The sequence below is a fragment of the Trachurus japonicus genome, chromosome 17 (genome assembly GCF_045865225.1).
Source record: "Trachurus japonicus isolate A0001 chromosome 17, Traja_1.0".
Taxonomy (NCBI): domain Eukaryota; kingdom Metazoa; phylum Chordata; class Actinopteri; order Carangiformes; family Carangidae; genus Trachurus; species Trachurus japonicus.
In genome coordinates this window covers 13,226,468-13,246,429 of record NC_140923.1, presented here as the reverse complement: position 1 = coordinate 13,246,429, position 19,962 = coordinate 13,226,468, and the positions used below count along the sequence as shown (strand labels likewise).

At 41.7% G+C, this 19,962-nt stretch overlaps 1 protein-coding gene across 2 annotated transcripts in view; it reads right to left on the bottom strand.

The window, feature by feature from the left end:
• The window catches only part of gnal2 (guanine nucleotide binding protein (G protein), alpha activating activity polypeptide, olfactory type 2), a 58,398-nt gene that overhangs the window by 5,641 nt on the left and 32,795 nt on the right, over positions 1-19,962 (bottom strand). For both annotated transcript variants that reach the window (XM_085803886.1, XM_085803888.1), the window contains exons 6-11: positions 6,696-6,750; positions 6,500-6,573; positions 3,373-3,431; positions 1,865-1,985; positions 197-327; positions 17-84 (exon numbers count right to left, since the gene is read on the bottom strand). In XM_085803886.1, coding sequence (XP_085660012.1) covers positions 17-84; positions 197-327; positions 1,865-1,985; positions 3,373-3,431; positions 6,500-6,573; positions 6,696-6,750 — 508 coding nt within the window. The remainder of the gene's footprint in view (positions 1-16; positions 85-196; positions 328-1,864; positions 1,986-3,372; positions 3,432-6,499; positions 6,574-6,695; positions 6,751-19,962) is intronic.

Below are 19,962 nucleotides of genomic sequence, written 5' to 3'. Positions count from 1 at the left end.
ACATACACATACTTACAAGGAACTCATCCCGGATGAAGAACTTAGCTCTCGTCACTCTCGGGTCTTCGCCGGGTTCGGGAGTTGCTGAGGAGGGGAAACGACACGTTGACCGTTAACACACACACACACACACACACACACTGATGTCACACACTGGGATGTCTGGGTGCTTTGGGAGTTTGGGAGCGGCACAAACCTTCATTTGGTATGGTGTAGCGAGCATATTCAGGGAAGTAGTCTTCAATTTTGGATTTTCCAGCTAATACTTTCTCAGCCAGCATGTCCTGCTTGTTCAGGAATAATATGACCGATATAGTGCGTAACCATCTGGAAAACACACACACACACACAAACACACACACACACACACACGGTTAGAGGAGAAACAGCAGCACCGGGGTCAAACACAGGCTCTGAATGTTAAAGCAGCAGCTTCCTATACGAATAAGCTCACACTGTCTGATCGTGTTTTTGGACTGAGAGAAAGTCAAACTGATGCTGTGAACATTATTTAGGTTTTTAACATTTTATAATTAGGTATTCATTTAAATTAAAGTCTGTTTGTCCAGTTTTTATTCATAACAATTCGTTTTTAAGGAGAAAACATCAAAAAATGGGAGTGTGCATTTCTATATGCCCAAATCAAGATGTTTGATTGACTTAATTCTTGATCATTTAAAACTTCTCCTCTTCTCTTTAAAGAACAGAACAGAACAGTTTTTAGTCTGTGTTTTGGTTGTCAGTGGGACACCGGGTGAGATGACGTATTTGTCTGTTCACAGGAGTCTCATCAGCTGAATAGACCTCCAGATTAAACGTATATATTTCCCCTGATTATACGATTCTTTTCATATGAGCAGCAGATCTGAACTCAGCCTCGATTTAAAGATAATAATTGTTTTATTGGTTGAAACCACTGCTCACTGGACTTTTATTCTTTATGAAAACTAGGGATGGGCATTTCGAATAATTTCCTAATCGAGTAACCTAACCTGGTGTTACCCGGGTAACCGATTACTGTAATAAAAAATAAAATGACGTCATGTCTGACGGACAGAGCGCAGCCGGTGCATAAATGCGCTCTGTCCGTCAGACAGTCGCATTACTGACACACAGCGTCGTCAGACTAAATATCAGGTGGATAATAAGAGTAGAGACTGGAGTTTAAGATGCACATATGGGGCATATGTGCATCTTTATGCCGGGGAATAAATGCGCTGCATGCGCTCTGAGCGCAGCGCATTTATGCTGCAGCTGCCTCGGAGAAGAAAACTTTTTTTTCTTTTTTTTAAATCATTAGCGGTGCTTATTTATTAGTCCACACTACATTTTGGAGCCTTTGGTCCTCTCTGCCTCGCAACCTTTTAAGGAAATAACTGGGAAGGTTTCAGAATGTTTGTAAACTGAAAGCATATTTTCTAACAGACTTGATGACACCTGTCGTCTCCCTCCCGGCGGTTTACGCCGAGGGAACCACCACAGATTCTTGTAAAAGGTTTGAAAGTCCGAGGCTCGATCCAAAAACGCTTTTACACAGCAGAAAATCACGTTGCTTGATCCGAAACTGTTTAACTCTACAAAAAGCCGAACCATGGCATGATAATGTAGTGATAACGTTTTTTTAATCCTAGGTTAACCGGGTAATAAATTCATAACCGGATAGTAGATTGCCTACTCGGGTACCCGGGTACTCGGATAACCGTGCACATCCCTAATGAAAACACTAAGACAAAAGGAGACTATTAGGAAACTATTGGACTAACATGTTGGTCTGATTGAATTAAAACTAAAAGGAGAAAAAAAATAGTCATTTTAATTCCAGCTTCTCTCGACCTGGATGGATGTGTGGTTGTTTCTGTCTCACCTGTTGTTCCAAATACTGCGGAAGAGGTCCAGGGCTTCCCGTAGCCTGTTGGTGTTATTGTCTTCCCTTATTACCATGTTGTAGCTGCTGCTGGCCACCACGAAGATGATAGCAGTGACGTCTGGAGGGAAGAGCACAGGCACCAACATCAGGACCAGAGTTTATCAAACTGATTTTTTTTTTTTAAACTGCATTTAGGAGCTAATCCAGCTCCTGAATTTAAAAATAAAAACTAATTATCAAACTTCTGTTGATTTAAAAACAATATTAAAATATATATATATAATATAATATTAAAAAAAATATCGTTGTTATTATAAGAGTAATAACAAGAATACTACCACACAACCCCTCTTTTTTTTGGTATTTATCAGTGGTGCAAACAAACTAATAATAAATCAGATACGAATTTCGTTTTACAGTATTTTACAGCATCTTCATTGTTTTTTTGTTTCTATTTGAGGTCATTTCCTTTCTTCTTATCTCTATCTATACATTTACAGATTATTGTTTTTGTGGTATTTATTCTGAGACATTTAAAGACCTCAGAGAGAAAAAAAACTGTGAATAAATTACTGTACTTGCATAAAAACACACCACTGAAGAAATGAGAGGGATTTTTACTTTTAAAGAGTGTACAATATAATAAATATATATGATTGGCTACTCCTTCATTGAGCAGACATGTGATCAGTCTCACTTGAGAGCACTGTTCCCTCTAAGGTGTTTTACTGTGCAATTGCACACTGCTCCGCACCTCTTTGCCCAGAAGACAAAAAAAGTTGCACACTCAAATATCCCAGACTATTTTACTGTTTATTTCTCCCTAATGTGGCTTCGAATTGTGAAATGTATGACCTTAACCGTGGTCTGTAGTGCAACTACGATTTAAGTTTTTGTTTGAGAATTATTATTACTGTTCATATCAAGAATGCTTCTGTGCCAAGAGTTGATGACACCAACTTGATGTTAGTTTTTTCATATTGTTCATATGGCAATAAATGCAAAATCTACTTTGCCAAAACAATATTGTATTTTGTTATCATTAACTGTAACTGACCTAGATATGGAGTAGCCTAGGTAATGTTGTCAAAATAATCTGTTATTAATCATAATAGTAATAGCCAATTGTATTGATATTTGGAGTTGGAGAGGTGAGGCCATAGCACCAGCATGTGGACGTACTGTGTACATCAGGGGAGTTGAATTTCTGCTCAGGAGTTTTGAAAATTAGAGGGAACATTGCTTGAGAGTTGCACCTGACTGTAAGTAACAGCAGATAAAATAGAAGATAAATGTATTTTTTAATCATCACGGTGATGTAGAAATGATGAAGAGTGAGGGACGAGGTGATGAAGAAGCTGTACGGAAGTTATCAGGAAGTACAGACGATGAGGTGTGTGATGGGAGGAGACGGTGTGTGTGTGTGTGTGTGTGTGTGTGTGTGTGTGTGTGTGTGTGTGAAGGAAGACGCCGGGAACACAAGAGCAGAGAGAGAAGAGTCTCACCGTTAAAGCACTGGATCCATTTTCTCCTTTCATCTCTCTGGCCCCCAACATCAAACATGCTGTGGAGGAGAAAAAAAAAAAAATACTGGGTCACACTCAGAGAGAGACACAACAACAAGGCGCTCGCTCGCTCTCTGGCGCCGCCCGGTGGCCGCTGCCGCCTCGTCTCTGCTGCTGGGACGGGGGCTGAGGAGGATGTCAGACAGGTACATACTGTACTGCAGTTAAACAGCAGCACAGGAGGAACTCCACACGCCACTTTTTATTTATTTTGACGACTGTTTTGTTTCACGTTTTATTTAGCTCGTCACAAAAAAAACCCCAAAAAACTGAGGATGCGTTTTCTGGCTTCAACCGGCATCCTTATTCAGGGATGGTCAATCGAGAGCGAGCTGTCTTTTTCAATGACGCCCCAATTACAAAAGCACAATTATACAATATACAAGGTCATGATTCACAATTACATACGGGTTGTAAAACATTCGATAATAAGTTTTTAAAACTATCTAAGGAAATAAGATGATCCAGTTTCAGACAGTTTTGTAGGTTATTCCACTTTTGGGGGGCATAAAACTGAAAGGCAAAAGTCTTCCCCAATTCTGTCCTGATACTGGGAATTTGTAAAAACCAAGGTGTCCTGTGAACGAGTGTGTAAGTTACAGATTCTAAGTGAGATTAAGCTCGTAAGATAAACAGGTAAAAATGTGTTGGCGTGTTGGCGAGAGGAGATTGTGTTGATCTTAATGGAAGCAGTCTGGACACATGAATAATCCATTAATGAATAAATAACATGGGGAGCAGTTATTTGCACAGACTCGGTACCCTGCGTGACCCTGGCTGGATGTTTTGGGAAGAGTCATGGTCGCAGATGATGAATAATGTAAAAAAAAAAAAAAAAAGCGACCCGGAGCTTTTCTATCAATCATGTTGGGGGGATGATATAATTTGATACAAAGGCCTGTTTCACATGGTAGAATAAAGTCTGTTGTGTCTGTGTGTGACTGTGGAAATGGGGTCATCATCTCGTCCGACGTTATCAAAGCAGTTACGGAACATTTACTCCTCCAACTTTTTATCGGCAGCTCCTCCCAACTGCGAGCGGCGGCCGGTCGATACGTTTGAGCCGCTTCAGAGATCACGCCGGCCGACCGCAGACCGACCGTCTGGGGTTTTTTTGACGACCGAGTGAAATTTTTCATTCATCCAGTCCAGTTGTTTGTGTTTTTGACCTTGCCTGCTCGGATTTGTGTTTTTTTTTCTTCTTTTCCTTTGTAAAATAATCGTTTCAAAGATGCATCGAGATGAGATTCTTAATGGGACGATTCTGAATCAATGCAGTTACTGTATGTCACATAATCGATTTTTAAATTCATATAATTCATTCAAGTTTGATGATGTTGTTCACATACAGAGACAGTGATTTATTTTATTTTAAAGCACAATGCCAAGATTTACGTTTTGTTTTTAAGTGCACCTTTAAGTAGGCTAAAGGCTTTTCTTTTTCTTTGTGTGTTCAGAAATGCATTTAAATGATATGTTCTATTTTATTTTATGTAAATAAAAAGTTATAATATTTATCTATCTGACTATTTATGTTAAATAATGAAAAAGCCATGTGTGGCAACGCAGGATTTAGGATGTGATGCATCGAGATGCATCGTATAATCGAATCGAACCGAATCGTAGACTGGTGAATCGTAATCGAACCGAATCGTGAGGCCAGTGAAGATGCACAACACTAATGTGAAGACTCATTACTGTTGTGTCGTGCTCTCTGTATGTGTAAATATAATCTCTCTTAACCCAGAAATCAACATGAATTGGTACCCGTTCACAGAATTGTTTGCCGCTATATACTCCATTTGTCCTATAATGCACCACACATGGAATAAACTGCAAAAAACACCATTACAGCTGTTCAAAGGTCTTATCTCTGACATTGTCTTATTCGATCGTAACTGTTTTTAACTTGTCTGTTTTATTCATTGTTTTATTTTTCTTCCCTATTATTTTCTTTTATTCATTTCTTGTTTTTAACTAATATTGTTTTATGTTTTGTTGCTGTGAATCTGCTCGACGCCATTGTAAATAAGGACTCCTCCTCCTCGATGGTCTTTTGAGATAATTTAAAGGTTTGGGAAGCGACTGCTCTTCTCCTCCTCGGCTTCCAGCAGCCGAGGAGGTTTTTTCGGCTTCTGTGTTTTTTGCGAGAGGACAAACTGCTGTTACGGGACACAGACTTATGACATTTCAGGCTCTTAACACGAGGCCAAGGTAAATATAGCGATAACACCCAAGGGGGGAATTCTTAAAACTGGGATTATTGGTGCAACAGTGATGCAATACGGACGTACTGAGAAATGTTTTAAAAAAGGCAAATCATTCGCAGAAAGCGGAAAGCGCCTGGAGAGCCTCCTCTTCAGGACTGGGTGACGAGCCGCTGCATAAGAATGAACGTGGTGCCGGATGTGGACAGGACAGAAAAACTTTTGTGGTGTGCGTGTGTGTGTTTTTTTCTTTTCTTTTAATGTGGAGGGATGATTGTGGGAGCACACTGACATGATTTCCATGTGGGAGTTATTTATGGACTTATTTGTTCTTTCTGCAGGGTTTGACCGAGTGAAACATATAACTTTTGAAGACGTGTTTTTAATACCGCATAGCTGGCTCTAATATTCGTTTTTAGTTATGACAGTTTAAAAAAAAAAGTTGAATGAAAAAACAAAAACAGTGCAGATGATTAGACCCATCTGATTCATTCTCATTTTGTCGGTGTTTTCCAGCCGTATGTAACAATCATTTCTAATATCATTAATTAACCGTTAAACATGACTCAGACCTTGATGAGTAGTAAAAAAATAAAAAAAATGAATTGAAAAATCCACCGACTAATGGAAAAATGAGCAGCCCAGATTCAGATTCAGCCAGTTTCACCATAGAAACATCTGAAATAACAGCGTAGCCACTTTTTAATTCCTTCTAAGGCTGTGTGAAGTCCCTCGGTGTGTGTTTGGTGGGAGCTCTGTGTTTGTAAACAGGCCTTACAGTATTTCAATCAGGTTTCATTTGCTTCCAGAGTTAGATGCTAACATGATGCAAGCATGTCGAGCGTCGTTGTGTCACTTACTGAAAGTTCACTTTGTCTACTTGGAACCTCGTCTCGAAAATCCCTGAAGTTAACACTCGGCAGCGTAACAGGTCCTGTGAAACATGGGAGAGCAGAGACAGAAGAGATCGTGTTCAGGACAAAAGACTGTGGATTTGTGTGTTTTTTTTTTCTTTTTCAGGCTCTGATAGTGAGCGGGTGAAGCTGCAGGACTGACCTGGTCCGTTGGTGTGTAGTCGCTCTGTCTTACAGAGTCGATTCTGTCCAGGAAACTGCAACGAGACAAACAGAACAGACTCAGATTTAGGTACTTTAACAGTTTCTATGCAGGCTGCTGCGGGGACAACAAAGTTTTTAACATTCAAGAGGATTTAAAAAAAAAAAAACAGGACATAAATAACATCTGTCTCCATAAATAGTGACTCCACAGCCGTAAACAGTGAGAAAGTTCATCTGGGATAAACCCAAAGCCACTTTCATGCTAAAACCGACCCATAAACAAACAGATCCACTTCTATCAACACATCCCTGAGCTGCTTCTGTACCACACACACCTTCAAAACCTGATCACATCACACAATGCAACGCCACTTATTCCAATCCATCCCTTGTGCAGCAGCAGCAGCAGCAGCAGCAGCAGCACCATGAAGTGAATATTTAGCCCCGTGTTCATGTGAGCCACAGTGACAAGAGGCAGCAGCAGCAGCCGCCGCCATGTCTGACTCCCTGTCGAGGCTCCACAGGCCGGTGCTGAGGCAGATGGTTACCACAAGAGGGCAGGGCTGCTCAGTCTGAGCTATTTTGGTCTGTCTCTAGCCAGAGTGATTACATAAGGCGGTTATTGTGGAGGTTAGACAGCTTGCTGTTGCCTTCCCTTCACTACTGAGAGAGCATGTGCAGCAGCAGCAGCAGCAGCAGCAGCAGCAGCAGCTGGGCCTCTCTGCAGCACAGCAGGCAGGCTCAGGACACCGAGGCTGGGGGACACACGGTCACTCAGGCCCCTGGATGATGGTCTGGATCTCACAGCACCACAACGCACCACAACGCACCGATCCAACAAAGGCCAGACACTGAACCAGAGTTATAAAGTGTCTAGGGCTAAACCAAACCAAACCAAACCAAACCAAACCAAACCAAACCAAACCAAACCAAACCAAAAGACTGTTAACACAGCTGTGGAAACCGCTCTTAGAAAGGTATTTGATGTGACTGCTCATGTATACACCGCTCAAAGAGGCCTTTAACGTTCAATAGGTCTCTTCAGTACAGTTTAGGTTTAGGTACATTTAGCCTCTCCTTGACTGGCTCAATACGGGGGCGACAGTGGACCACACCGGGGGTAGAAACCAAAGTAAAACACCCCTGGAGAAAACTGGTGGTGTGATTATGTCTGGAAATGTGGTAACAGACGACGAGATTTGCTCTTTTTATCGCTGTAAACCAAAGATTTACAGAAACAGAACAAGAGGAGATGGGATTAGACTAAATTATCTATTAAAAATCATTTCTTGCAGCTTTAACTTGTTGTTTAACCTGCTGACATCCCAACATCAACATCCAGGTCAACTCTAACAGACAGGAAGCTGACCAAAGTAAAACACCCCTGAAGATACCGGTGGTGTGATTATGTCTGGAAATGTGGAACAGTCTTAAAAGTCAGTCTATATCTCTATTGTGAAGGATTCAATAACACAGATAATTGATTAGTGGATGAACAGAAATGTAATTATTATTACAGGTTCTGAAGTTTCCAGTTCCTCCTTGTATTTAAGCATACAGTACATTTATCATGTTTTAGGTTTTAAAAAATGCAAATAGTTGTATATTCTGCAGTTTATTTAAATCTGAAGAGCCGTGTACCCGAAACGTCACATAAAGGTGATCATAAAGAATAACTTTGGAGCAGTTTTACCATTTTGATGCTGCTGTTTCTATAGTTTTTTCAGTCCAATCTGTTCCTCCCTGAATTACCTCTATAATTTAAAATAAATTCAGAGTAGGAAATAAAAGAGCAGCAGTGCAGGAAGCGGGCGGCCATGTTGGTGACCTGGCAGCAACACTGTCAGGTAATTTTTTTGCATGAGAGTAGGTAAATAAAGTAAAGAGACGGAGCAGGAGAGAGACGAGGGCGTGTCAGGTGTTTCTTGAGGAGAAGTTGTTGGTATGTAGGACACAAATGTGGACCAAACAGCTCGGGCGGCGCTGCATCTCGCCGTCCGTCCGTCCGTCCGTCCGTCAGCTTCCAGACGCCACAAGACGACGCAAACTGCAGCACACACACGCAGGAGAAACCCGATTCAACGCAGCATTAGTCGACTCGTCAGTGGGGTTTGTGTTTCTGTTGGGATAGTCGTCGTTTTTTTTTTTACCCCACCTCTCACACACACACACACACACACACACACACACACACACACACACACACCCATCCAGGATGAAATGACTGAGAATGAATGCTCCATTATGAAGCATTAGATAACAGAGACACCGCTCATGTGCTCTGACAACAATGTTTTCATCACAGCGACTCACACAAAAGGAGAAGTAAGGCTATTTCTGAAAGAGCACTCGACTTTCTCACACACACACACACACACACACACACACACACGGTTCATGTTCATGTGTATGCAGCAGATGCAGCTCCTGCGTTTCCCAGACACAACACACACACACACAGAGAGAGAGGAGGGAAAGGAAGGAAGCATGTAACCTAAATATGAACGACAACGTGTCTGATACCAAAAACTAACACGTACACCATTACATCATTTTTATTTCCTCTTATTTAATCTTTGAACTGTGACAGAAATGACGAGGCCATGCCAGCTTTTAAAAAGACATCTAAAAATGGCTCCTTTATTATTTTAGGACACATTACACTATGTACTTATTAACCAGACGAGATACTGTACGTGTCGTACTGTAGGGGCCGGCCGAGTCATCTCTTCTCTACAGATCTAATCTAAAAAATTCCCATTCTTCTTCTCCTCTGGCCTCAGACGAGGAGTTCAAAGCTTTAACCTCCACCCACGACCTTCGAACTGCTGATAGTTTTTGGCCGAGCTGCAAAAACGAACCTGAACTTTGACGTCTCCTCTATACAGACACCACACACACACACACACACACACCCCGAACCTGGAGATTAAAACACACTGTGCTGATGAACAGGTGCGCATCTTGGTTTTTTTGTTGTTTTTTTATATCTCTGATAAGATGATGAGGTAGTAAAGGAAGTTGTGGAAACTTTGATACAAGTTTGGAGTTGAGATTTCTCAAAATAAAATATATAAAAAGGAAGAAACAAAGACTATAGATGTCAAATTTTTCTAATATCTCAAATATATAGTTTAATATAGTTATATATAGTACATTATATACATATATAGTTGACAGAACAACAATTAAGTATCTCGATTGAAGAATCTTGATCAATTATTTGTTTCTAAAGAAAACAGAAGACAAGTTTTGCTCCTTTTAATCGCTGTAAACCAAAGATTTTTGGGGAGTTTTGGTCTAGAGACAGAAACAGAACAAGACGTGAAGAACAAGAGGAGAGGGGATTAGACTAAATGATTTATTCAAAATCATTTCTTGCATCTTTAACTTGTTGTTTAACCTGCTGACATCCCAACACCTCAGCTCTAACAGACAGGAAGCTAAAAACAACAGCCTCAAAACGCTTGTCCTTCTTCATCACATTAGCGCTATAATTGATATTTTTCCCATTTATATTATCGATTGCCCTGCAGATCAAGTTCAACAACTAATTGTGTGATATCATGTCACAAAATACTCAAATCGTGTCCAAAAACCACAGTTGATCATCTCACAGACAAAAACTCTGAGGAATCAAACCAACCACGCTGACACAGCTGACAGAGACAAGATCACACACACACACGACCTCAGCAACCAGTGTGTCGTCTTTGCTTTGTGTTTGTACAATAAGTTGGAAACACATTTAGCAAACCGCACTATTAACGAATGACATCTGATTTTTTTTCCCTTCTTCTTCTTCAATTAGTGCTTCTCTGGAACCAAAGCAACCAGCAAAACCCATCTGACTGCGTTTGAAAAGACACAGGAGAAGAGTTTCTCTCTCACACACACACACACACACACACACACTCCTCTCGCCTGAGCAGACACAGACACGTATTCACACACAGGAACAGGCAAAAAAATAAAAAAATAAAAAAATAAAAACCCTCCAAAAAACCTCCAGCTTTTTACCCCATCACTCCAACAATGTGGGAGTATTTTTAGCCGAGCCTTCCTTGCAGAAACCTAGCTAGGTTATAATTACTGAGCGCTTTGTGACTGCCATGTGACAGAAGTACTATTGGTAGAGCAGTGGAGAGCCAAATATAGTCCCTGTACCCAGCAAGCAAAAAGGAACGAAAGATAGATAGAAAGAAAGAATGAAAGACAGAAGAAATGATCCTGGATGCATGAAATAGGCCATAAAAAGATATTATAACATTGATGAGCGAGTGTCTGTCTACTCTGTCTGCACTTAATCAAAAGCTTTAGGTGCAGTTTTTTCAGTGAGTCCAGCTGTTCTGGTCCGGTGCTACGAGGAGGAGAAGACGCGCTGCGTTTCAGGTCCAAGGAAATCTGTGGTGTGTTTTTTTTTTTTTCCCCCAGTTTCCTCCCAGAACTGTTTCCAGATCATTATGTGATGTGATGTGGTCGCTCTGGGTAAACGAGGAGGATTTGAGGGAATAAAAAGAAAAAAGGGCCGATTGGTTGGTTGGTTGGTTGGTTGGTCGGTCGCTTTGTTTTCAGTATATCTCACTCTACCTGCATGGAAAAAATATTTTGTTATGAATATTTTTTTTCTTTTCTCCCCCTTACTTGAAGTCTTGTGTGCGACAGCTGCAAGTTCTCACTTTTTATCTTTTTTATCCAACCCCCCCACCCCTCTGCCTCCCTCCCTCCCTCCCTCCTCACTTTTACTATTTCATAACAGTTTGTTCTGAATTGGCAGGTTACATTTATAAAAAGCCCCATGCACTTACTATCTTGTCTATTACAGTCCCTCTGTCTCTGTCTGCGGGGCTGGGGTGTCTCTGTATTTAGCCAAAACACATTGTACTCGTCCTGCGGGCCAGTCTGTGTTGCTATGTATAGGCTTTGTTGTGGACAGTATCACTTGACTTGGCCTGGTCTTTCTGTGTTGTTGGCCTCATCTTTCCATAAAACACAGACACAAGCATGACTACACACACACACACACACACCAATATGTTGAGGGACAGTTGATGCTGGGGGGCCTCAGGCTTCAGCCCCCACGTGGTCCAGGTCACATGTTGCTGCCCATTGAGCAGAAAAGGGGGTAGAGAGGGAAGATGGTGGTGGTGGTGGTGGTGGTACATAAACCCATATAAACTCTCATACCATTAGGGTTGGCTTTCACAGAAAAACCACAACAAAGAAAGAAACAAACAGGACTAAATAAAAATAAAGCCACAAACAAGATCGCATACTGTAGCCAACTGGAAAACACCGCAATCGACTCAAACTTGTGCCAGAATAAAGTGAACGTATCTACAGGGTATATACAGGAATCTTGAAGTTAATTCTAACACATTTTTAAGACTTTTTCCAAGACCCTCTCAATGTTTTTCCAATACCTCACCGCCACTTCAAGTTGTAGCCATTTACTGTACATCAGTGACACTTTTAACTTAACAGTTTTAGTTTGTGATAAAGACTATAGACCACTATGGTACAACAGAATTCAAAATAGGCTGGGATAATAAATCAAAGGCAAAGTTTATAAAAAAATTTTTTTTTAAAATTGCTCCACTCTCAAAAAACAGAAGCAACAATCTTCTTTTCTTTTTTATGTACCGGTTCATCTTTGTTTTTTAATAAAATGAATAAATTCACACACTTTCACAATGTTTTTTAGGATTCAAACTCTTGGGACAGCTAATTCAGAAAAAAATACCTTCAAAATTTAAGACTTTATAAAGTCGTGAAAATACTTTTTAATACTTTTTAAGGGTCTTCATTTTCCCAAAATGTATCACCTTTTAATACTTTTCAAGACCCCGCGGATACCCTGATCTACACAACAGCATAGGTTAAAAGAAATAATAATAAAGAAGCACTGATGAGCAATAAAAGACGGAGAAAAGTTGAAAACAAAGCTGGAAGTGGACGGCTGGAAACAAAGAGTCCCCTGCAACAGACAGTCAACCTTCACACCGACCAGCAGCGCCCCGGCCTCATGTGCTCATTTGATAATTGGGTTGACTTTTTACAAATAGTGGACCATCTTTAATTAGCAGAGCAGAGGATCCGATCAATAGTTTCCATATTTTGAGCCGCTCGGGCCCAGCATAATGGACTTTCACTTTAGTCTCCAACTGGCTGGTGACAGCGCTTTAAAACTCTCTGCTGGACGGGACGACCACAGCAGCAGCAGCAGCAGCAGCAGCAGCAGCAGCAGCAGCAGCAGCAGCATCAGCATCACACTGCGGAGGCTTTTATACTTCATCTCATATCATAGTACATCCACTGTAACCAAAGAGAAACATGCAAAGTGACGAATCATGACGCTTGTGTGTGGAATTAATTGGGAGAACAAAAGCAGCATGAAGTGAGAGGGAAAGAGAGAGAGAGAGGGAGAGGAGGGGTCTAAAGTGACACAAAGTTCATTTGCAGGAAATCGACGACTAGCAGCAGCATCACTGCTCCCACCGCACTTTGTTTGACAAACAAATGATGTCTGGGAAATGCAAAAGAAGCAGGAACATGACAGTGACAGCAGCGACTGCTCATCTCTTAACACGACACACGACAGGAGTGAGATACGAAACAAAAAACAAAACAAAAAATAAAGCCAATCAATCAGTCAGTTGCCGCCTTGATTAAAGCAGAAGTAAGCGATCCGGTCGTTTTGGCTAATGCTGCGTTACAGGCAGGCTTTTGAAACCGTAAGTTACAGCTTCAAGTCACAACTTACGACTTTGTAGCGTTCAAAGCAACCCGTAACTCGTGTTTTTCCGACCTGTTTTACCTGTGAAAGTCACTATTACGGCCACTCGTAACTTCCGACCCATTGAACTCGTACCAGATCGAACTGGTACCACTTCACGGTCGGAAAAATACGAGTTACGGGTTGCCTTGAACGCACCATAACTTCTTGTCAGCCGATGGAGTTAGCAGCCCCCGCCCTCGTCATGGATCTATTGGTCCTCGTCCCTACGTCACCACATTCAGGCGCATCCCTTGGCTGCACACACAGAGAGGACTGCCCCTTTATGCCGTTCTCTCTCCTCATTGGATAAAACTTGTAGGATACAAGAAATGTTTTCTCCTGGGCTCAGAGCAGAGCAGAGTGACTGAGAGACCCGTGTTTCAGTCCAAACACTCTATATAAGCTGGGCCGTAAAGTATACCCCCGCAGCCCCCGCGAGGCGGGGGGGCCCCGCATGCCGTGGGGGCCCCGCCCCCGCCCGTTAAGCCGAGTTTCCACCGAATCAACGGTCCTTCTTTTTTTTTTTTTTTTTACACCACAACATATGGTTCACGTCATGATAACTTCTGTATTTTGGCCATTCAAGCTTCCACAGTCCATAGTTCTCTTCTTGCAGGATTGTTCTGCTGTGTTGTCGCCGCCGTCAACCCCCGGCCCGCCCCCCCGTCATCGCGGCCATCGCCTCGCCGCCGCACCCCCCCCCCGCCGTCGTCACCGCCGTCACCGCCGTCATCCGCGGCGAACGGCCGCGGGGGGGCCCCGCACGGTTACGTTACGGCGCTGTATATAAGAGATTGCTGTCGGAAGATATAACTACATATGTTATATATATATAACAGTGGTTAAGGCGGCCGCCCCATGTAGAGGTTACAGTCCTCAACGCAGGCGTCCCCGGTTCGAATCCCGCGTCGGGCAGACCTTTCCTGCATGTCATTCCCCCTCTCTCTGCCTCCCCCTTTCCTGTCTGTCTCACTGTGCTATCAAAAAAAAAAAAGGCCAAAAAATATACTTTAAAAAAAAAAGAAAGAAAGAAAAGGAAACATAATTGTCGACTGTTAATTGATTGGTTTCCCAATAAACATACTTGAAAGATTAATATGTTGTCAGTAAAATGTCTGAAAATAATACAAGTTATTATGTCTCACATTAAAATATAACATAATCCAGTTTTTTTCTCCAATAATCCTCACATTTGGTGCTTTTTCCTCCCACAAATTCTAAAAACTTTTCCAATGGGCGCAGTATTTAGCTCAGTTGGTAGAGTACCCGCCCCATGTGTTGAGGCTGTAGTGCGATCCCGGTTCGAATCCTGCGCCGAACGGCCCTATCCTGCGTGCCCCCCCCCCCCCGCCCCTCCCTCCTCTCTGCCTCCCATTTCCTGTCTCTTCCTGCCACTCTCTCTCTCTCAACTCTGCTGTCATTAAAGGTGTTCAGAAATGGCCGTTTGTCCTGTTTGTCGCGCCTCCTTCTACGAGTTTCCACGAGTTGCCGCACGAGTTAGAACCCGAGTAAGGAAAACGAATTTGATTGGTCGTTATCGAGCGTTTGGGACGAGACCGAGCTCGGTGTGTGTGCGTGTCTCAGACGTTTGATTGACGGATGACGGATCCAATATCAGTGGCTGATGAATCATGAGCAACGTGACGCATTATTCGTGCGCCTGCATTATAAGTAAAGAATGTTATGTCAAAATGTAAAAAAGCAAAAGAAAAGAAAAGATTATGATAAAGATTTTATTCTGTGGGTAATGGGGGCGGGACTAGATAAGCTTTTGCTTCTCCCGCTTTCCCTTTCGGCCATGTGTATTGTATTACTTGAACTAAGATGAAGTGTGATGATGATGATTTAAATTGACATGCCCGAAATAAACAAATTGATTGATTGATTATCCAATGCCAAAAAGAAAATACCACACTTTCATCCCGGATTTACTCGAAAATTGATTTTTGCACAAAGTTTGGCCTACATCGTCTGATAGATGAGTTATTACACTAATGTTATAGGACCCAGAGTGGAATCAAATTCATTTTTCTTTTCTGTACAGATTTAAAAAGGCGAAAAAGCCCCTAAAAATATACTTAAAAAAAAAAAACTTAATGATTCTCCTGTTTCATGATCGGCCGAACTGAACCGGCTGCTCAGCTCAGCTCAGCTCAGCTCATCACGTAACGCACGGCCTGTCGGAGGTATCGAGCTGGTACAAGTGCAGATGGACGGTGGATGGACGGATGGAGGGACGTGGGGCAAAGGTGGCGCCGTGCAGAGACAGAGAGAGAGAGATCCCCTCCTGGTCACCTGGTGGAAAGATCTGAGCCCCGGGTTCAACTCATCCATCCAAACAGGAACACTGTGCAGTCTGGGGAGATGGATCTGAAACTAGACAAATCCATCAACGGCTCAGTGGGTACTTCCTAAATATAGGAGCGAGAACGGAGACACTCCTGAAAGTCAAACCAAAATCTTGTGTAAACAAAAGTGCCTGCTTTATCTCAAGGCCGCCAATTCGCCTTCCAGGGCCGCATCAAGTCGTGGTTTTGAAAGGTGTTGTATAAAAATGTAAAATACATTGTAATGCCCTTTTTGTCTCTGCTCAGTGTCGTCGACGTGGACCATTACATTACATTACATTACCTCGGCTCGAAATAGACTCAGCCCCCCCAAAAAATTCAGTGTTTCGGCCGAGCGCTCCCTCCTCAGTGGGGGACTCGGGCCTGAGCCGCGTCCCATGCGGAGCTCCCGACCGCGGTTCTCACAGTCAGATTGACTTATGGGTTCCTCTAAATAATATTGAAGCCCAACATCGATATACTATCTGTCAGCTACTGAATTAGTCTGCGCCAAAAATAGAAAACCCCGAGTAAAAATAGTCTAATCAACAATATCGAGCAGGTTTCTATTCTCTCGCCCGCAAACAACCGCAGCCTCCCATGTCAGATTAGTTGTTCCGCCAGGAAGTCGTCAACCGGTGACCCAGTGAAAATGAGCTTTTCCTCTTTTCCCCCCCTAATCAAAACTCAATAACCAGCGACTTATATCAGACAGTGGGTGGGTGGGGGTCCTACAGTATCTGTGCACATTGTATAAGCCGAGCTGTGAGGGGCTGCTGGTAAGAAACCAGCCGTAATGACACAGAAAAGAAAATAAATCCTCAGTAAAACATAAATAAAGTTCATTTCTTTCTTTCTTTCTTCTTTTTTAACTCATGTTGTGAGAGTTTAAACATGTAGATTGTGTGGATGTAAGTTAGTAGAAGAGGTGGCGCTGTCTGTGCAGGTCTGTGTGAAGTGGTGGTCGGTGATCAGAAACCAGCCGTAATGACACAGAAAATAAAATAAATCCTCAGTAAGAACATAAAGTTAATTTCTTTCTTTTCTTTTCTTTTAAATCATGTTGTGAGAGTTGAAACATGTAGGTTGTGTGGATGCAAGTCAGTAAAGGCCTGTATGAAGTGGCCAGTGATCAGAAACCAGCCGTAATGCCACAGAAAATAAAATAAAAACTCAGTAAATACATAAATGAAGTTAATTTCTTCTATTCAACTCATGTTTTGAGGGTTTAAACATGTAGAATGTGTGGATGTAAGGTAGTAACAAAAAGAGGTGGAGCTGTGCAGGCCTGTGTGAAGTGGCCGGTGATGAGAAACCAGCCGTAATGAGACAGAAAATAAAATAAATCCTCAGTAAAAACATAAATAAAGTTAATTTCTTTCTTTTCTTTTCTTTTAAATCATGTTGTGAGAGTTTAAACATGTAGGTTGTGTGGATGCAAGTGAGTAAAAGAGGTGGAGCTGTGCAGGTCTGTGTGAAGTGGCCGGTGATTATAGAAACCAGCCGTAATGACACAGAAAATAAATTAAATCCTCAGTAAAAACATAAATAAAGTTCATTTCTTTCTTTTCTTTTTAAAAAAAATCATGTTGTGAGAGTTGAAACATGTAGGTTGTGTGGATGTAAGTCAGTAAAGGCCTGTATGAAGTGGCCGGTGATCAGAAACCAGCCGTAATGTCACAGAAAATAAAATAAAAACTCAGTAAATACATAAATAAAGTTAATTTGTTCTATTCAACTCATGTTTTGAGGGTTTAAACATGTAGAATGTGTGGATGTAGGGTAGTAACAAAAAGAGGTGGAGCTGTGCAGGCCTATGTGAAGTGGCCGGTGATTATAGAAACCAGCCGTAATGACACAGAAAATAAAATAAAAACTCAGTAAAAACATAAATAAAGTTAATTTCTTCCATTTAAATCATGTTGCGAGAGTTTAAACATGTAGATTGTGTGGATGCAAGTCAGTAAAAGAGGTGGCGCTGTGCAGGCCTGTGTGAAGTGGCCAGTGATTATAGAAACCAGCCGTAATGACACAGAAAATAAAATAAATAAAGTTCATTTCTTTCTTTTCTTTTCTTTTTTTTAAATCATGTTTTGAGGGTTTAAACATGTAGGTTGTGTGGATGCAAGTCAGTAAAGGCATGTGTGAAGTGGCCGGTGATTATAGAAACCAGCCGTAATGACACAGAAAAGAAAAGAAAAACTCAGTAAATACATAAATAAAGTTAATTTGTTCTATTTAAATCATGTTTTCATAATTTAAACATGTAGATTGTGTGGATGCAAGTCAGTAAAAGAGGTGGCGCTGTGCAGGCCTGTGTGAAACCAGCCGTAACGACACAGAAAATAAAACAAATCCTCAGTAAAAACATAGTAAATAAAGTAAATTTCTTCCATTTAAATCATGTTGCGAGAGTTTAAACATGTAGATTGTGTGGATGTAAGTCAGTAAAGGCCTGTATGAAGTGGCCGGTGATCAGAAACCAGCCGTAATGCCACAGAAAATAAAATAAAAACTCAGTAAATACATAAATAAAGTAAATTTCTTCCATTTAAATCATGTTGCGAGAGTTTAAACATGTAGATTGTGTGGATACAAGTCAGTAAAAGAGGTGGCGCTGTGCAGGCCTGTGTGAAACCAGCCGTAATGACACAAAAAAGAAAATAAAACAAATCCTCAGTAAAAACATAGTAAATAAAGTACATTTCTTCCATTTAAATCATGTTGCGAGAGTTTAAACATGTAGATTGTGTGGATGCAAGTCAGTTTATAAAAAAAATTTAAAAAATAATTAAAAAAAAGAGGTGGAGCTGTGCAGGCCTGTGTGCTGTTTGTGTAGTTCACAAACCGGCCTCGGGGTGGCATCCCTTCGCTCCTCCTGCTGCTGCTGCTTCTGCTGCTGCCTCTGCTGCTGCACACACAGTCTCTCTCTCTTCCACACTGACCCTGCCTGCTTTTAGCAGCTGGGTTCCCATGGCAACCCCAGTCAGTCCATACCACTCCTCTCTCTCTCTCTCTCTCTCTCTTTCTCTCTCTCTCTATCCCCCTGTCTCTTCCTAAGCCAGGCTGCACTTGTATCCTTCCATTCCCAGACTCTCCCATACATCAACACAAAGCAGAACCACGCTCTGTGCTCCTCGCTTTCTGCACTGTGTGTGTGTCTGTCTATGTGTGTGTGTGTGTGTGTGTGTGTGTGTGTGTGTGTGTGTGTGTGTGTGTGGTGGGAGGGCACAGCAAATTTAGGCTTATGAAGACAGATTATTTTAGTTGAGTGTCACCGTTTTTTTTTAAAGCACACACACACACACAACCAAAAATAAGAGTCTCATTTTTTGAGGAGGAGGAAGAGGAGAAGAAGGCAAGTACGGCAGGACTTGTTGTAAATGTTTTTTTGTTGTGTCTTTAACTTTAAAAAAGAATAAAGTTTGACAATCCCTGTCACAAAACCTGCTGCTGGCAGACGGCGTGTCAGTTGTGACAAATTAGATGCACAGGGTTATATGAGTTGAGGGCAGAACTGTGAGGGATAATTGATAAGGATGTTACAAGTCACGGAGCGAGTCAATAGGAGTCCCGTGAGATGAGGGCCTGGCCACGGTCACACACGCTGCAAAACGACCCTTCACAGCCGAGCGGTAACTGTTGTCATGTTGTGACGGGGGAATGGGATGTAACAACCCAAATCAAAAACTCACGGCAGCTTTAAAAAATAAAAAATAAAAAATGCGACTCTATTGTGTGTGTGTGAACTATTTCACTCTGTCGATTTCTGTGATAGCAGCAGATCAGTCTGATTAGTGGGATGTGTGTACGGAGTGATGAGTGTACGGTGTCATTATTACGGGGTCGGAGCGAGGACCCACACACACACACACACACACACACGGTCGCCGGTCGGGTACCGCGGATTATTTCAGCGCTTCATTGTAAAAACAATATTAATCACATTGCAACAGTTCAGTAAAATTAGATCCTTTGTTGACATTTTTTTCTGGATACACTAGACTGGAGCTGGAACAATTAGTAGATTAATCGATTGGTTGGTCAGAAAATTAAGTCAAACTATTCTGAGTATCGTCCTATTTCAAGCAAAACTGTCAAAATATACGAAAACCATGCATCCTATTATATCTTTGTCTTATGTGAAACTAAAATGAATA